This window comes from Trichosurus vulpecula, chromosome 1, assembly GCF_011100635.1.
Source record: "Trichosurus vulpecula isolate mTriVul1 chromosome 1, mTriVul1.pri, whole genome shotgun sequence".
NCBI classification, from domain to species: domain Eukaryota; kingdom Metazoa; phylum Chordata; class Mammalia; order Diprotodontia; family Phalangeridae; genus Trichosurus; species Trichosurus vulpecula.
This window is the reverse complement of record NC_050573.1, coordinates 337,875,995-337,895,074: the sequence shown is the minus strand read 5'-3', so window position 1 is coordinate 337,895,074 and position 19,080 is coordinate 337,875,995. Positions and strand designations below refer to the sequence as shown.

At 37.9% G+C, this 19,080-nt stretch overlaps 1 protein-coding gene across 1 annotated transcript in view; it reads left to right on the top strand.

The window, feature by feature from the left end:
• The window catches only part of TRIO (trio Rho guanine nucleotide exchange factor), a 288,299-nt gene that overhangs the window by 128,628 nt on the left and 140,591 nt on the right, over positions 1 to 19,080 (top strand). The window contains exons 18-20 of the mRNA XM_036745208.1: positions 1,856 to 1,970; positions 3,787 to 3,902; positions 7,932 to 8,054. Of these exons, the coding sequence (XP_036601103.1) occupies positions 1,856 to 1,970; positions 3,787 to 3,902; positions 7,932 to 8,054 (354 nt within the window). The remainder of the gene's footprint in view (positions 1 to 1,855; positions 1,971 to 3,786; positions 3,903 to 7,931; positions 8,055 to 19,080) is intronic.

The following is a 19,080-nucleotide window of genomic DNA, read 5'->3' as shown; positions in this document are numbered from 1 at the left end:
CCACAGGGGGCTGTTCAGTTCAAGGAGGACAGGTATTATGTTTTATCTCACCAATGCCTAGAGCAGCGTTTTACACACAGCAGGCACTTAATGTTTGTTGAATTGAGTTTTCTTGTGTAATCAGTCTTCAGTTCCTCATGAGTTTTCTTTCTGTGGTTGAAGCTTGTCTAAAAGTTATTAGGACCTCCTCCTTTTGTTTTTATAGCATGAGAGACTTTTCATTAAGTGCCTCCTGTGTACAAATAATTGTGTTAGCCACTAGGGAAGATGTGAAATTTAGACAGCATCTTATTTCTTCCTACATGGAGTCTCTGGGTTACCGGTGGGTGAGGGTACAGGGTGAATTACAGAGAAATGTGCAATATGAGATCTAAGGATTATTATTAATGGGAATGGACAGGGAAGACTGCATGGAGAGAAAGTAATTTTAAATTGGGATTTAAAGGACAAATAGGAAATGAACAAGTCACCCAAAGTAATTATTAAGCCCATACTGTATGCCAAGCACTGTGCTAAGCTCAAGGGATACAAAGAAATGCTAAACCAATCCTTGTCCTCCAAGAGTTCACAATCTAAACAAGTACAGAGAGGAAGGGAGGGCATTCTGGTCCTAGGGAGCAGCCTGAGCAAGACACAGAGGCTTTCACTGTGTTACAGTGTGTACTCATCCAGAATTAAGTTGCCCCAGAGTCCTGAGTCTCTAGCAGATTTTCCTCCCATGACTGCTGCTTCATTATTGAGGAAATGAGACTTAAGGGTTCTAGATTGGGGAACAACAAGACTATCAATCCACAGTCGTCCAGGAGGCTATTTTCCCAAATGTCCTTTGTTCCCAGATTGAGTGAGCTGGGCCATTGGCACCAGGGGAAAGAGTAAAATCTTGTGTAGCAAAATGCATTTAGCTTAAAACACCTTCCTCTGATGATTAAGTTTTGTTATACATAAAAAGATAGTGTTTAGAACTAGAAACTTCCCAAGCCATAGTGCTTACCTAAGTAACAAAAAATTCTTTGGTTTTGAAGTGACTAGCCATTTAGCATCTCTAGAAAATAATCCTCTTAGAAGAGAAATTACTAGTTGTATGACCTTGGGCAAGTCATTTACCCCAATTGCCCTGCCTCCTCCCCTGCAAAAAAAAAAAAAAGAATCAGAAGAGAAATTAAAATTAGTACATGCATTGACAGGACTTAAAAGTTCACAAATGTTCGCATGAGAAATATATAAGATATTGAGATTGATGTTTTATGCTATGATAATATGATTCCAACATTATTCTGGAGTAAGAGCAGCATAGGGTATAGAGTAGCAAGAACTCTTAAAAGTGGGGGGTAAAGAAAAGCTAGGTTCAGGTCCTCCCTCTGATTCTAGCCCTGTGGCCTTAGGAAAACCATTTTTATCTTCTAACTCCCCAAGACAACTCTCTGAGATTTAAATGACTGATGACCTCCTGGTATGCATTTGAGGGGGAAGTTTCTATCCCAGAAGTTCCCAAAATCCAGGGAAATCACAGAACCCAAACAGAATTTTAAAAATTGCTTTGTTGGCTGTGTAGCAAAAAAGTTAACTTTGTGTGACACCAATGCAAATTCCTTATTCTACTGCAGTTTTGTTGCATTGGCTATTACTTAAGTGAACTGGGGTACTTGGTGTTTATTTGGAAAAGAAATTTTCATTGAAATGAGTTTGCATCTGTATGCTTTTAAAACTAGTAGGTACAAGTAGTATGTATAAATTCTGTAGGTATATGCAAAGATTTATATAACAGTAAGATGATGTTGCCTTTTGTATTCATATGGTGAGCTTATATAAGGTTCGATAATATACCAGTACTCAAAGACCATCTATTTTTTCATAGGCTTGCACACTCGCTCGAAGGAATGCAGATGTTTTCTTGAAATATCTACACAGGAACAGCGTAAATATGCCAGGGATGGTGACCCACATCAAAGCTCCTGAGCAACAAGTGAAGAGTGAGTACCCCTGAAACATCCCTTCATACATTGGCAGTACTGATTACAACTACATTCGCCTAACCTACCCTTTGGAGACGAGCCATGAAGGACTCTAGAAATGGGAGATAACGCACTATTTTCTGAACCTAAGCAAGGGAAGACACTTAATAAAATTACATTATAGTATCTCATTGCAGGGGAGCTTTTTAAAACCATTTTCATTTCATATTCATTCAAATCTCATTTCAGTCAGTCAATAAGCATTTATTAAGCACCTATCATTTGTAGAGTCTTCTCTCGGGTGCTAAAAGACATACAAAATTTTAAATGAGACATGGACTGTAACTTCAAGGAACTTCACTATTCTTTCATGTTTAGGAAATAAATAGCAATATAGTTTGTCTTCTTAGAAAAGTATCACCAAATTTCTAAGCTTGTTATAACCCTCACTTGTTGAGTAGAAGTTAGATAACATAGGATATTATGTACAAAATAAATTCATTAGAATTGATGAGATGTGGCAGAGTGAAAACAGACACAATAAAAATAATTGAGCACAGGAAGAATATGAGCTTTGAACTGGAGCTGCTTTAAAAAAAGTTTGCTGTCTTCATAGTATTTAAAAAATAACTCTCAGGGAGATAAACAGATCAAACTGTTATAAAGTGGGAGTATGAGGAGGGGCATACTTTGCCTTAATTAGCCTTTTAAAAATTATATAGGAAGATAGGCCAGAAAATATCCAAAGAAGTTATTATGAACCTGCCATTTTGAATTTTTTTATATATTTAATAGCTAAATATGAGAATCAGGCTAGTATAATAGAATGAGAGCTGACGCTAAATCCAGGAAGACCTGGGTTCAAGTCCTTGTTTTAATATATAACATCTATGTGACCTTGAACATAAGGGCAAGTCCCTACCTTCAGGGAAAGGCCCATAGTTTTGCCTTTCTCTATATTCTCATCACTTAGCATAATACTGGTACATAGAGAGTATTTTAAAAAGGCTTGTCAGCTTACTTTTTGGGGCTCTAGGCAACTCTGTAGATAACAAATTTGAGAGAAGGAGTTGATCTGCATTGGTAAAGGGAATTTTCTTGCCTGGGAGTTCCCTATAATAAGGAAATCTCAGGTCCTATCCCTAATGAGTCCTTTACAGCTAAACAATTTTTTTTTTCAAATTTTAGTCATGAAGTTTAATTAAATACTTTGTTACAGGTAGAATCACATTTCAGGTCCTTCCCATCATTTTAATTTGAACTTCATTAATTGGACCAATTTCATTTGAAGTACCTCGTCTACTGGGCCTGATTATCTTGACTACATCATATATGAGATAACAGATTAGGAGTAGTGAGGCTCACTGTACTTTTTGAGAACACTGGAGAAAGGAATAATGCAATTTTAGATTTTCTCTACCTGGTGGTTCAATTTGCATATCTTCAAGTTAAAATGATAAAGATTTTATAATTCATGCTTATCGAACCATGTTGTAAAGGCAGTTAGATGCTACCAGGTAGCATTGGGCCTGGAAGTCAGGAAGACTTGAGTTCAAGTCTGGCCTCAAACAAGCTATGTGATCCTGGCCAAGACACTTAAGCTCCGTTTGTCTCAGGGTCCTCAACTGGTAAAATGGTCATAATAATTAGCACTTAGCTCGAAGAATTGTTGGGATGATCAAATGAGATACTTTCTGCAAAGCACTCCTGACACCAGGTAGGTATTTCTTAAATGCGTTTTCCCTTCCTTCTTCCGCCTTGAAGACAGTAAATTATTTTCTTCCTCTTATTTAAAATGTAAATACTAACAGATGACTTGTGTTTATCCTTTCAGATATTTTGAATGAACTCTTCCAGCGGGAGAACAGGGTATTGCACTACTGGACCATGAGAAAGAGACGATTAGACCAGTGCCAGCAGTACGTGGTTTTTGAAAGAAGTGCCAAACAGGTCAGACGTGATCCCTGAAAGCATATTAATTCTGTACACTTAGGGCTTCTTATATCCCTTCATCTTCCACAGACACTCTTCCCTTCAAAGTAGATTTTAAAAATTAATCAACACTTTATCAGAATCAGAGCTCAGCAGACTGGATTCAGGAGCTGTGAATTTTTGAGTTGTAGTTCAGACTTCATCATTCGTGTGCCCTGACCTTCAGCCAAAAAAGTCGCTCAAATTCACTCTACCTGTTTTCGAGGTTTGGGAATAGGCAGATGTAGTGATGGTGACTTTTGAAGTTGGTGATTGGTATAATTAGTAAATGATTTATAGTGAATGTTATGCACTTCAGGGAATCCATAATCTCATCAATGTGGGTACTCCCTCCTTTGCCACCTGTCCATGCCCTCATCCACATTCTACCATTAGTCTGCTATTAAGGATCTCCCTAATGTACTACAAACCTTCCTCTAGACCAAGGGTTCTTAACCTGGAGTCTACAGACTGCCCCCCAAAAAGCAGTCCACGGATAGATTTCAGGGATTGTGAACTTGGACAGGAAAAAAAAATTGTCATTATTTTCTGAAATTTGGCATTTCCATCCATATGAATGTAGGCAACAAACGTCATTCTGAAAAAGGATCCACAGACTTCACCAGACGGCAAGAGGGGTCTATGACACAAAAAAAGATTTGAGAACCCAGCTCCTCAACATTCAGACTGTACTACCTTTATCTTTTACTCTTGTTCTGTGACTGGCCTTTTCCAGGGATACATTTCTTGCATTGATGTGTGATATTTTCAAGCCAGACTTTTGTTCATAAGATAAAGTGAACTGAAAACCTATCAGAATGGTTTCCAGACAGCAGTTTCTAGTTATCACAAGAAAACTTAAACTATTAAATAGGATTTAAATAGCTGAGAGGCAGCCTGGCATAACAGAGAGAGTTCAGCCCTTGGAGACAGGAAACCATGGGTTCAAATTCTGACTCTGGCGCATGCTAGCTCTATGACCCTGGACAATTCATTTACTCTCAACATGCTCTAGGCAGCTCTTTTATGATAATAATGATATTAAGTACTTTGTTGTTGTTGTTCAGTCCTTTTCAGTCCCATCTGACTTTTTCTGACCCCTTTTTAGCGGTTTTCTTGTGCAAAGACACAGGAGAGGTTTGCTTTTTCCTTCTCTGGCTCATTTTACAGATGAGGAAACTGAGGCAAACAGGGTTAAGTGACTTGCCCAGGGTGACATAGCTCATAAGTGTCTGAAGTTAGATTTGAATTCAAGTCTTCTTGACTCCTGGTTCACATTCTATCTACCATACCACCTAGCTGCCCTGCTGTAAATACAAAGCACTTTATGGTTTGCAAAGTATATCACAAATATCATTTCACTGTATCCTTACAACAACGCTGAGAGGCAGATGCAGTTATCATTCCCATCTTATAGATAAAGAACCTGAGGGGGAGAAATTAATGGACTCGCTTAGGGTCACACAACTAAATAAGTGAGGCTGGATTTGAGCTCGGGCCTTTGGGATTCCAGATCTAGTCCTCTGTCCACTCTGCTACCTAACTGCCTCAAGACTCTATAAATTGCAGAGATGGTTCAACCAATATTGGTTGTGGGGATTTCCTCGTTGGAAGTCCCATATACCAATGAAATCCAAGGTCTAGGCCCTATCCCTATCCTCATACTTACTACTTTCGTTTGTGAAGAAATACTACTACTACAGCCTGGTTGTTTTGTTGTTTCACTTTGTTTTGTTTTTTGAAGTACTCTTACAAGAGGAAGTGTTGCACAGTGGCTAGAGTGCTAGGCCTGTACTCAAGAATTCCAAGGTTCAAGCCCACCTTGGACAGTTAAGAGCACTGTGACCCTAGGCAAGTTACTTAACCTTCCTGTGCCTCTTTATGACATAGTTATTAAGTCATGGACAGTTCATCATTGACCTGTGCTAGTAGAGGAAGCTAGTATAAGGCCAGAAGTCAACTGGTAGGTGAGAGAGACAGGACTTGAACCCAGGATTTCCTTTTTCTGAGGCCTACACTCTTATCTCTTATACCATGCTGCCTCACAGCCTATTTAAATGTTATTTACAGATTCAAGATTTCTTAGAACATGCTGTCAGAATTTACACCTGGATGGAGTTATAGGTCCTTTCCCCTTACCTCAGGTTTCAATCACTTTTTTGAGAGCTCAGCCCACATCAAACATATTTACATCTTTTATGTGGTTAGCACGAGTAATCTCAGACTTGAGAGAAAAAAAAAAACTATTAACTAAGTAAGTGCCTGTTGTGCACCAAACACTATGCTAAGCTCTGGAGATACAAATAAGAAAAAAGAAAGACAGTCCTTGCCCTCAGGGTGCTTATTACCTAACAGGGAAAGACAACATAAAAAAGGAAGCAGAAAGCAGGGAAGGTCACAAGTCCAGGCAGGTGAGAAATGAGGAGCTGTTTGGAGCTGAGCTTCCTCCTTCAGTGGAGGTTTGGGAGCTCATGGCCCCATGAGGGCCATCAGAGGGACTGCGAGTAGTGATGAGGGGGCTTGCCAAGGCTCATGGTTTCATGCAGGATGGAGCCAAATAATGAATTTCCTGGGACATGGTGGAGACCTCAAATAAGTCCCAAAGTAGGGCAGCCAGATAAGACATAAACCACAATATAAGCTCCTCTTTATTCAGACCCCTCACAAAGAGAACACTCAACTGTCATAATTGCCGCATCATTCTGATGATATCGTGTGAAGCATTCAGTTTGATTCACGCTTAACACCACAGTATAATCTCAGGGATGTAATCTATATTGATAGCTGATGGCAGAAGATTGGCCCATGAGCCGAGTTTCGTTTTAAAGCTGTCTTTTTAGAGCCTTAATGGCAGTTAACCAAAGGCCATCAGTATTAATGGGAGTTAGCTCAAAAAGAAGTGATCTCTGGACCTTTATTGACGTTGGCTGGGCTTGAGTCTTTTCCTATAATGTCAATGTCAGCATAGTCAATAATAATATTTATCCATGTTGGATCATGAATAAAGGATACTCCCAGCTGCCCTGCTAAATCTCAATTCGGTAATATTGCCATGTCTGCTGTATTTTGATCATATTTCCTTCAATTGAAACTTGAAAACCTATGAGTCATCTCAGAATAGCTAGTGTTTGTATGTAGCACTTTAAGGTTTACAAAGTGCTTTGCAAACATTTTCTTGTTTTACCCTCACAACAACATCAGGAGGTGGGTATTGTTTTTACAGATGTGGAAACAGAGGCAGACAGAGGCTAAATTCACAGGTCAAGTTCACAAACCTAGTAAGTGTTGGAGGCATGGTTTAAATTCAGGTCTTCCTGACTCCAAGTCCAATGCTCTATCACCTGTGCCACCTTGCTGCCCCTTCGTTCTGCCAGCTGTTTTAGTAAGTAAATAGGCTTATTCAGAAAGCATGTACCATCCTCTCCATGTCTCCTCCCCAACTCCATGAGAACAGGGAAAATGATTGCACAGCTAGAGATTTAGGCAAGTCCTTTTTTCACCCCCTCTTCATGCTGTGCAGTATGAGAAAGAAAAATCATTAGTTTTATATTAGAAGGCTAGAAAGAGACACCTGCTTTCTATTTCAAATGAATACACCCCAGTGACACCCCAAAGCTTTGATAAGATTTTAACATTGAATGTGTAGGATTCTCAATGTGTAGAGAAACTAGAGCTGTTTGACACCCACACTTCTCTTTGCTTCCTATCTTACAGAAAGACATTAACAGTAGTTTTCCTTTGTTGTACCCTCAAGGTTATAGTTGTGAGGGTTTGAAGTTGTGGTTAACACAAGTCACATAGTCATAATTTAAATGTTACTGATTAATAGGGACTTTTTCTGATTACTTGGCTTTTGCTTCAGAAGCTTTTAGTACAAGGGGAATGTTTCATAGTCAGTACCAGACAGAAAATTTCACATGTTAGTAAAGAGAGTCATTCTAGTTTTCATTGCAAAACTTTCCCACCTAACTTTTTTTAACTCTTTCCTCTTGTATTCTTCTATGGCAGGCTCTGGAATGGATCCATGATAATGGAGAGTTTTATTTGTCTACACACACGTCTACTGGTTCCAGTATACAGCACACTCAAGAACTGTTGAAAGAACACGAGGAGTTTCAGATTACTGCAAAGGTAAATTAACATTAACAATACATCTGGGTCTGGTTGCTTCCCAATCCTCTTTATTCTTTGTAAAATGGCCCAAAATAATAGAGCTACAACTAAATACTATACAGAACTGCAACTTTAAAAACATTGAAGCCAGATAAGTTATTTCCATGTTGATTCAAGTAGGTTGTTTTATATATATACAATAATATGATAGAGTTGAATAATATCCAAAGCTTTTTCCTCCTTTTCTTTCTCTTCCTTCTGCTGTTTTTCTCATTCCTCTTTTCTTCTTCCTATTGGCCGTTTTCCCTCCTGTTGCCTGACCTTTTCCTCCTGCTGTTCCTCTTCACTGTTCTCTTCCTTTACTAAAGTGTTTCCTGAGTTCCCATTGTGTATACTATATCCTATCCAGTGGTAAAAGCTTTTGTGCACTCATGAAGCCCCTTTGCTGGTATTCTTCCTGTCCTGTCTTTAGTTGTACAACAGGACTACACTGCCCCTATGGCGCACCATTGACTACTACAATATTCCTTATCTAGCAGATCTGTAAAGTTTATAGGTTACCTAAAGCTAGTCACTTTTAGCTCATAAAGTAGTTCTTCATTAGCTCTTTATAATTCTTAAAGCATTATCTAATTGTGATTTTCTGCTGTTATTTGAATTATTATTCACCTGACAGCTGATGACAGAATAAATCCATGCTCAAGGGCAGTGTATGTGTTTATGTGTGTGTGCATCTGTGTCCTTGGAGACAGTGTGATTGATGATGCTTTGAAAATGAGCACTCGGAGAAGACCGGGGTTTTATTTACCTCTATGAAATTATGTGAATCTTCAGTTTTCCATGTAAATTGGGATGATCATATTCACCCCACCTACCTCCTGGAATGATTGTTGTCTGTATCTTTGCTGAAAGAACAGCAGGGTTGAAAATCACTAGTCTTAGAGTAATAAAACTAGGGTTTGAGTTGTAACTGTTGTTTGTAAGCTGTGACACTGAGCAGTTCAGACAGCCTGAATGAACCTCAGTTTCCTCATCTGCAAAGTAGAAATAACCATGCTTGCACTACTTCCCTCAGAAAGTCTTTTTATCAGATGTATTGTCTTTACCATAAAGTATTAATAATTAAAATTCATGTTCTCTCTCTCGTACGCATATATGCACACACATACATATTTTAACTATGAACTAATGTGATTGAATGTAAAAAACATACCCAATCTTATAACTCAGTTTAGCATATCCTCTTTGTAGCTTTTTCTAACACTGTCCTTGTTGCTGAGAACATTTTGGGGCTTCGTAGTATCATAGACATTAGAGGCTGTCTAACACAGCCCTGTCGTTTTACGAATGATAGAAGCTTAGTCCGGGAGAGCTTAAGTGATTTTCTAAAGTTCACACAGCTAGTAAGTGACAGATGGATTCCTCTTTTGTATTTGCTTGCCACACTTTTTTTTTTGAGTAGCCTCAATTTTAGCAAGTCTTTATAATTTGAGGGTCAGTTTGATTTTCATAGAAAGCCAAAAGCTTTTGTGAGCCAAATCTGATGAATAAAGTAGTTGATTCATTATGTTGATGCCAAGGACAAAATGTGACTATGAAATAATGAGATTGGTATTCTTAGGTGGCTTGTATTTGTAAGTGGTTCTGAAGGCAAATTCCAAATAGAGGGTCTCTCCTTGAATAGCCTACTAGGAGACTACTTAGAAGGACACAAATCATTCTTTAAGTCCTCGTGTCTGTTAAGATATCAGTCTCCCTTTTTTGTAGTCATCCCATTCAAGTCATTCAACAAGCGTGTATTCAGCACTTCCTTTGTGCCAGATACTGGGAACTATGTGATAAGGGCTTAGTGAATGGACAGAAATGAATGTGTGTGTATTATGTATATATTCTTTATTATATATAGTTGTTTTTAATTTGTTGCACCAAGTAGTATATGTTTCTGTTTAATTTGCCTTTCATTTGTGTGCTGTTGTTTCAGAATCTACCACAAAGCTCAGTGATGGACACACTATACCTTTCTTTATATTCATATGTTGTTATTGACGTCAGTGTGTTTAAATATTCAACTAACCCTCATCCCATACTCCCATTAGTATTTTTAAACTTGCAGAGACTTTAAAAAAAAACTACCCTTTGTATAGCATTTTAAGATTTAAAAAGCGCTTCTCCCTCAATGACCTTTTGAAATAGGTGGTGTAGGTGCTATCATCCCCATTTTACAGATGAGGAAATTGAGTCTCAAGCCGACTGAGTGATTTAACCATCACACAGCTTGAAATGTCAGTGCAACAAGCCTCCTGGCTCTAGGTCCAATGTTCTTCCCACTGCACTGGGCTGCTTCCTAAGTTATGGTCCCTCAATTTACCCTTTTTCCCTCCTCTACTTGTAATTATTGGGGACCTAAGGAATAGGCATGTTTGTATACCTGTTTTGTTTGATGTATCATGAGACGAGGTGTCTAAAATGTTATTTGGCATTTGAGATTTTTATTGCCTTGATATACAAAGTCTTTTCTCCCATTTGGTACCTTATAGGCATTTTAAGTGACAGTAGTTTTCCTTCTTTGCTTTGCTAAGGAATTGATGGATTTCAAAATATTATAAAAAGAATATTTTTCATCAGGCAATTGTTCATCATCTGTTTTTTCTCTTCCTTTTAATAAAAAAAAAGCATTTGCTTTGTGTTTTGTGGATGGATGTCTCTTATTTGGCTGCATTTCTTATATTGAATGAGGTAGTGCTTGTTCTGGTGTGCTACCATACCTTCTTTATTCAATCACTTTCGACATGTCAGTTCCATTTTTTTTCATATATGGAGAATCTTGTACAGCTTTGGCAGGACATCAGACTCTCTTATCTATGGTTTTGATTCTAATTATACAGCATTTATAGTTTCCATGCTAATGAAATATGGAACATGAAATTGAGACATGGTTTCTAAACAATATCTAGACCCCAATTGAAATTCCTTATAGCCCAGAAAATTCTTACCCCTTACAAAAGCTTTTGATACCTTATTCTCTTTCTTATGACTGAGGACCAATGCTATAATTCTGAATCACAACCCTTGGCCTTCCCCATGTACATTTGTGTATGTGATGTATGTTTGTATGTATACATATCAATGTAAGCTGTGCATATAAACATATGCACAAGTTTTGAATATAAAGTAGCATGAATGATTTTTATTAAATAGGCATACCCGATCTAAAGACATTCACATGAGTATATTCCTTTCAGAGTAATTACCTTGGCAGACCATAGACTTATTTTAATAATGCTATCATCATTCAAGCTATGTGGGCGATACTTCTTTTGGAGTTACCTTCACAGCTTGTAGCACATTCTGAAACTTGACCAAAGTTATTTGGAATAGTGATGTCAAGCTCAAGTAGAAATGTTTGTTTATACTAAACTGTAAACAAAGACCTTGATTGGCAGCATATTGACTTAGAAAACCATCTATTAGCATTCTTTTTGTTTTATTGTATTTTTACTTATTTTAAACATTTTCTGATTGCATTTTAATCTGGATTTGTCCACACAAGTTTGATACCTGGATTGGTAGATACATTCTCTGGTCTTCAGGTTGTTTTTGCTTTCATTTTTCATTTGATCATGCTCACCAAGGAAGGAGATTATTAACATTATGTTCTTAATATATTTAATATCTTTTTCACTCATTTTTACTTAAAAATAATTCTAGTAGAACAGTACAAATAATACCACATAAGAATAGAAAATAATATCCATTAATGCATATCATTTGAAGCATTCAGTTTTAAGTCCATGAGTATAAAATTTGTTTACTAAATATTTATGTACCTGCATCACCTTGTAATTATCATATTAGTCCAAACATAGGCTGTACTTTTTCTTCTAAATCAGTCTGTTCACATAAAACCTGAATGAGGCATTAATCCTACTTAGGACCATAAACATAGTTCAAATCTCTATGGCTTCCCCCAAAACAACATAAGCAGTAGCCTCAGCTTCCTTTCAGCCCCTTCATATGTACTTAGAGATCCTAACCAGGAAGCTTCCATTCTCCGGATCCCTTCTCCTTACTCAGTCTTCTCAGCATTCATATATATCACTGTCCTGCGTCACTTGGACTATCTTTCTTATAGGCTTTCATTCTGTCCCCTGAATTCCTGAGACTTGACTGTGTGGTAACACAAAAGATCCACAGGAACCACCGTCTGCTCCTCCCAAGATCTGGACTTCATCTCCCACTTGTGCAAAGATCTCCTTAGGCTATTGCTTATGTATTGATTGAAAGAGGAAAGAGGAGGCATGGAACTTCTGTGCTTTGCCACCAAGTCAGTGGGTTGCCTGTAGAGTGGCATGAAGTAGGGCGAGAGAAGAGGACAAATGAGAGTAATCCTGCTGTGTTAGCCTCCTCTTCATCTGGGAAGAGCCTAACTTCCTATTCTATTTTGCCATTCTTAGTCTTCCTCAAATTAATTAACTAATAATTCCCTTATTTAAATTTTGATAGTCTTACATTTTTGTGAAGTGAGGCTTATTTTGTAACAAAAAATAATAATTTCCTTACAAATATCAGTGATTTTTAATTTATAATTTATGCAGTTACTATCGATCTGTATTTGTATGTATATATGCATGTATTTTTTTCATTTCAAAGATATCTTATATTTCAAAACTTGCATTCAGAATGGCACAATAGATCTAGCATGTGTGCTCAATTTGTTAGCAGTCTATTAAAATATATGCAATGAGGTCTAAGTACAGTATACATGATGTATAGTATAAATGTATACATAATATACATGTCTACAGTATACAGGTATACAATATACAAATTATGATATACACATACAAGACACATGATAATATAAATATAAGTTCTTTGAGGACAGGAATGGCTTCATTTTTGTCTTTGTATCTCCAGTACCTGACACAGTGCATTGTGCATAGTAGACAGTAATTGCTTAGGAAATTTAATTGGATTGATAGCATTTTGTTCACATAATTGACTTTAGCTGCCTAGTTCTTCTAACCTACATCAACTGCTAGGTTCTGAAATGTTAATCACACTTCTTGATGCTTCCCTGTAATAAGCCATTCTGAGGTCAGTCAGGTGTTGCTAGAATAATTCATGTAACAATGTCATTCAGCATTTATTAAACACCCACTGTGTGCAATATACTTAACAGAATTGCCTCTTTGAGGCATTTGGGGAGAAAAACTTTAGAACAGGGGTAAATTTTTTTAAAGATAATTTCTTTGCCTTCACTTCTGTCTAATAGAGATGATAATACATTTACATAGATGATAAACAGGCTTTTGAAAATTACAGAATACTACGGGATCAGATGGGATACATCCCTAAGAATTGAACAATAAATAATCAAATCACATTTCTGTGAAGCTTACAAGGTTTATAAGACACTTTTCCCTGTGATGTAGGTAGTCAAAACAGTATCTTCATTTTGTATACAAAGAAACTGAAAAATGGGGAGGGTATCAAGGCAGTAGAATTGGCAGTGGAGGGTATTACAGACAGATGGAACGAAGGGAGAAGAGCTAGAGGTGAGACTGTCCAGGACACATTCAGAGATGACAGCTAGTTCAGTTTGGCTAGAATACAGAATATACTCTCTCTAAGATTATAAGTTGTAGAATGGTTGGAGCTCTGCATTAGGAGAGAATTTCTTCACTGAGAGTTTTCTGTGACAGTGAAGTCACAGGTCCCAACCTCTACTCTCATCCTCATCCTCCCCACAACAAAAGACTACTTAAGGAGGAATATGAGATAATTTCCACTTCTCCTCTGTGCCTCCCCCATGCCCTATATCTTTTCTTTTAAAGCCAATAGTATCATCCCCTGGTAGCATCGTCTCATTCTTACCACTAACCTCCAGGATACTCTTCCTTCTCTTCAGTGACTTTAGCACCTAGCTTAAAGTTTTTCACCCAATTCCCTGCCATCACTCTAAGTGATTTTAGTATCTGCATTAATCAATCTTCCAACACCTTGTTCCTCAATCTCCTCTGTTCCTTTAAGGAGTTTTCATTCTATTTCTTCCACCCACAAGCAGAGCCACTCCTTAGATCTTGTTATCCAGATGAACTAACTTCTCCACCTCCAAAATCTCAAACTTAATGACATTTCTAACTACTTCTTCCCTTCCACCTATTTCCTTTAGCCTCATCTGCTACTGATCTTGCTTTTCACCAGAACCTGTTTTTTTGCTCTGTTAGCCCACTTTAGCCTCCATACCAAACCTGGACTCTGTCATTATAAAGATGTTCTCAGTGCCACCCTTGAATTCTCCAACTCCCTTAACCTTCATTGGGTTGCAGATTTAGAACATAAAGGGGTCATAAAGGCCACTGAGACCAACCCTCTCATTTTAAGGATGAAGAACTAAAGCTGAGAGTTTGTTGTCTTGTCCAAGGTCACGTAGCTAGTAAAGATTTGAGGTAGGATTTGAACCCAGGTCTTTCTGGCCTCAAGTCCAGCACATTTGCTGTTAAATCATCCTCTTTTCCTTTGTTAATACTTTTTCAGGCCCACCCATACTTAAAATCTACTGTTTTGGGGTTTTATTTTTGTTTTTCTGACTGGGTCTCCCTATCTCCCCTGGGCTAGAAATGCAGTGTCCATTGTGTGCCCAATACCAATACTGATTGGCACAGAAACCTTAACCTTCTTTGTTTTTCTAATGTGGGATGGTTTGCCCCTCCTTAGGCAGCTCAGTGGCCCTCCACTCCCAGGGACTTACCATATTTGTGTTGAACTTAGTGCAGATTCTTGATTGGAGTTAACCCTGCAGCAGTTCAAAATTCCTGAACTCAAGTGATCCCCCAGCCTGAGCTTCTCCGGATAGCAGTGATAACAGGCATGCACCACCAAGCCTGGCCAGACTCTTCTGTCTTTAATGGTATCTCAGCTCAACATTGCAGCAGAAAGTCCCCATGCTCAACCATGCCAAATTCAATATATTTCAACAAATATTGAATACCACTATGTTTAAGGCACCAACTGACTTATCTGATCTGCTCTGGGGCCTACAATTCTGCTCAACAATCCTTTCGTTTATTTTGTGTTGACTGCCTGTCACTCATGCTCAAAATCTCAAAACTTATCACTGACTCTTCCCTTTCCCTCACATATTTAATCAGTTGCCAAGTTCTTTTATTTCTACCTGAACTATATCTCTTATCCTTTCCATTTATTAGTTCAGGCCCTCATCAGCCTGTTATTTGAACTATTATAGTAGCTTCTTAATGGGTCTCTCTGCATTTAATCTTTATCTTCTCTGATCTATTCTGTATGCTTCTGCTAGATTAATTTTCCTAAAGGTCATATCACCCCTCCTACCTACAAACCTTCAATGGTCTGTCATTGTTTACTATATAAGGGAGATAGAATGTCACTAAATAGTGGGATTGCCAAGCAGCAGTGAGGGCCCCACTGTGGTTATGCACCATAAATACTATTGTAGATGAAGTCATTTTCATTTCATGGCTTTGTATAGTGATTCTCAGGAATAGGACCAAAGCAAGTGGATGATAGGAATAATGCAGGTTTGAGGATTAGCAGTTTGGAAAGGCTAAAATGTTGGAAGAGGGCATTTATACATAGCTTTTATAGCTATACTTATATGTAGCTTTAAAGTTTAACAAAGTTAACCTGATTTGATAACTCCCATAACATGATGAGATAGATGTTATTATCCCCATTTTATAGGTAAGGAAACTGAAGCTAATGTGACTTGTCCATGTTCACATAGCATATAGGGATCAGAGGCTGGATTTGAGCTCTCTCCAGACTTAATATCTAAGCCTTTTTCAGCTACACCATACAGCCTTTCTAGGATGGTGGCTAGTAAATTATTATTGTGGTAAGTGATGGGTGATGCCAGAGTGGAAAGGATAGATTAAAAAAATTGGGCAGTGTCAAAGGTCATATAAAGGACAAAGAAGAAGTTTATTGGTGAGGAATAATAGGTAGGCACATTGCAGATTATGGCTGTACATGAAACCTCAAAGTTAGGGATCTTAGAGGTAATGAACCTCCTCCTCAAGGACTAAACTGATCCCACCAACTTCTAGTCATCCATCCCTTCTTTTTTTCTTTTGCATATAAGAGCTTATTTAATTCTATTTTGCAGCTTTGATCCTGTAGTTGACCATTTCAACATGTAATGTCCTTCATGTCAGAAAGACAAGAAGTATACATATTGTATTTTCAGACAATGCAATAAAATTAGAATTGCACAATATATAAATGAGTAAAACCCACAGAAACTGAAATTAGTTTTATAACAAATTATGAAATGACATTGGAACTGAAAATTAATTTACTAAGCAATAATTAGCTTAAAAAGACATTAGAAAAACAGTAAAAGCATAGCTGACAGTAGTAGTATCACACATATTAAAATATGTAATATGTAGCCAAAGCACTTTATAGAGGCCAGTTTATATCTCAGGACTGTTTATAAGTGAGAAAACGAGAAAATAAATAAATTCAGTTTGTACTTAAAGGAATTAGGGGGAAGAAAGCAATAGTCTTGAAGACAGATTTTTTTAAGATATTGTAAGGTGGAAGAGAAATAGAAAGTGAATTTTTTTAAATTGAATTGATAAATTCATAAACTGGTTCTGTGAAAAGGACAGTCACATTGGCAAGCCATTAACGAATGGTCACAAAAGTGAATTAGCATGAAATTAGCAGAAATGAATTAGCAAAATTACAAATGAAAAGGAGAAAATATATAATAAATTGTGAATAGTATTAGGAAATAGTACATGCAATTTAGAGGCCTAAAGGAGACTGAAGTTTTTCTACAAAAATACAAATGATCAGAATTGAAAGAACAGTAAGTAAATATCAGTCTCAAAGAAAGGAACAAGACAGGTCAAGGAACAATTATCATGCCAAAAAAAAAAACAAAAACCCTGCTCAAATGGATTCATAGGTGAATTATTTCAAACCTTCTAAGAAAAATAATCCCTTATATTCTTAAACATAGATGAAAAAGGAAATATAGCAAAATACTTTTTATGAGGAAACAACAGTATTGATTTTAAAACTTGACAAATGTAACTCTAAAAAAATTATTGCCCAGTTTCCCTAATGAATATAGATGCAAAAATATTAAATGTTAGGATAATCAATAATCATTTATTGTTTCCTACATGCCAGGCACTGTGCTGAACCCTGAGAATTCAAATATAGGCAGACAGAAAGGTATAAGCTCAAGGAGCTTACATTTTAATGGGGGAAGATAACATAAAAATAAACTAAATGGTGGGGATTTCAAGGGAAGGTACCCTTGAGGGGTAATGGTAGAGTGTAAAGTTAAGCAGGGTGGGACTTTTTTACTGTTTTCTCTTTTGGAGCACTTAGGAGTCTGGCCTTTGTTTCTTGTATTTGAAAGTCAAATTTTCTATTCAGCTCTGGTCTTTTCACTGAGAAAGCTTGAAAGTCATCTATTTTATTGAAATTCCATCTTATGCCTTGGAGCAAGATACTCAGTTTTGCTGGGTAGGTGATTCTTGGTTTTAATCCTAGCTCCATTGACCTCCGGAATATCATATTCCAGGCCCTTCAATCTCTTAATGTAGAAGCTGCTAGATCTTGGGTTATTCTGATTGGGTTTCCACAATACCCAAATTGTTTCTTTCTGGCTGCTTGCAATATTTTCTCCTTGATCCGGGAGCTCTGGAATTTGGCAACAATATTCCTAGGAGATTTTTTGGGGGGATCTATTTGAGGAGGCGATCTGTGGATTCTTTCAATTTCTATTTTGCCCTGTGGCTCTAGAATATCAGGGCAGTTCTCCTTGATAATTTCTTGAAAGATGATATCTAGGCTCTTTTTTTGATCATGGCTTTCAGGTAGTCCAATAATTTTTAAATTATCTCTCCTGGATCTATTTTCCAGGTCAGTGGTTTTTCCAATGAGATATTTTACATTGTCTTCCATTTTTTCATTCCTTTGGTTCTGTTTTATAATATCTTGATTTCTCATAAAGTCACTAGGCTCCACTTGCTCCAATTTAATTTTTAAGGTAGTATTTTCTTCAGTGGTCTTTTGGACCTCCTTTTCCATTTGGCTAATTCTGCCTTTCAAGGCATTCTTCTCCTCATTGGAGAATTTTTGGAGCTCTTTTGCCACTTGAGTTAGTCTGTTTTTTAAGGTGTTGTTTTCTTCAGTGTATTTTTCAGCATTTTTTTGGGGTCTCCTTTAGCAAGTCATCAACTTGTTTTTCATGGTTTTCTTGCATCCTTCTCATTTCTATTCCCAATTTTTCCTCTACTTCTCTAACTTGCTTTTCCAAATCCTTTTTGAGCTCTTCCATGGCCTGAGACCAGTTCATATTTTTCTTGGAGGCTTTTGTTGTAGGCTCTTTGACTTTGTTGACTTCTTCTGGCTGTATGTTTTGGTCTTCTTTGCCACCAAAGTAAGATTCCAAAGTCTGAGATTGAATCTGGGTGCGTTTTCGCTGCCTGGCCATATTCCCAACCAAATAACTTGACCCTTGAGTTTTTCAGCAGGGTATGACTGCTTGTAGACTAAAGAGTTCTATGTTCCAAGCTTGGGGGGATGCTCCAGCTCTGCCACACCAGCACTCCTCCTTCCCCAAGAACCCCCAACCCGGACTGGACTTAGATCTTCAGCAGGCTCTGCACTCCTGCTCTGATCTGCCACTTAATTCCTCCCACCAGGTGGGCCTGGGGCCAGAAGCAACAGCAGCTGTAGTTCTGTAGCTGCCCCACCTCTGCTGCCTCTGGGGCGGTAGCCTAACCGCGAACTCCTTCCACTCCCAGCAGCTTTTCCCACTAACCTTCTCCGCTATCTTTGGTGTTTGTGGGTTTAGAATTCTGGTAACTGCTGCAGCTCACTGATTCAGGGCACTAGGGCACGCTCTGCCCGGCTCCTGGTCTGGTTGGTCCGCACCACCCACACTGGGCTCTGCTCTGCTCCGCTCCCAGGTCCGTGCAGTACAGACCTCACCCAGAAACCATCCAGGCTGTCCTGGGCTGGAGCCCTGCTTCCCTCT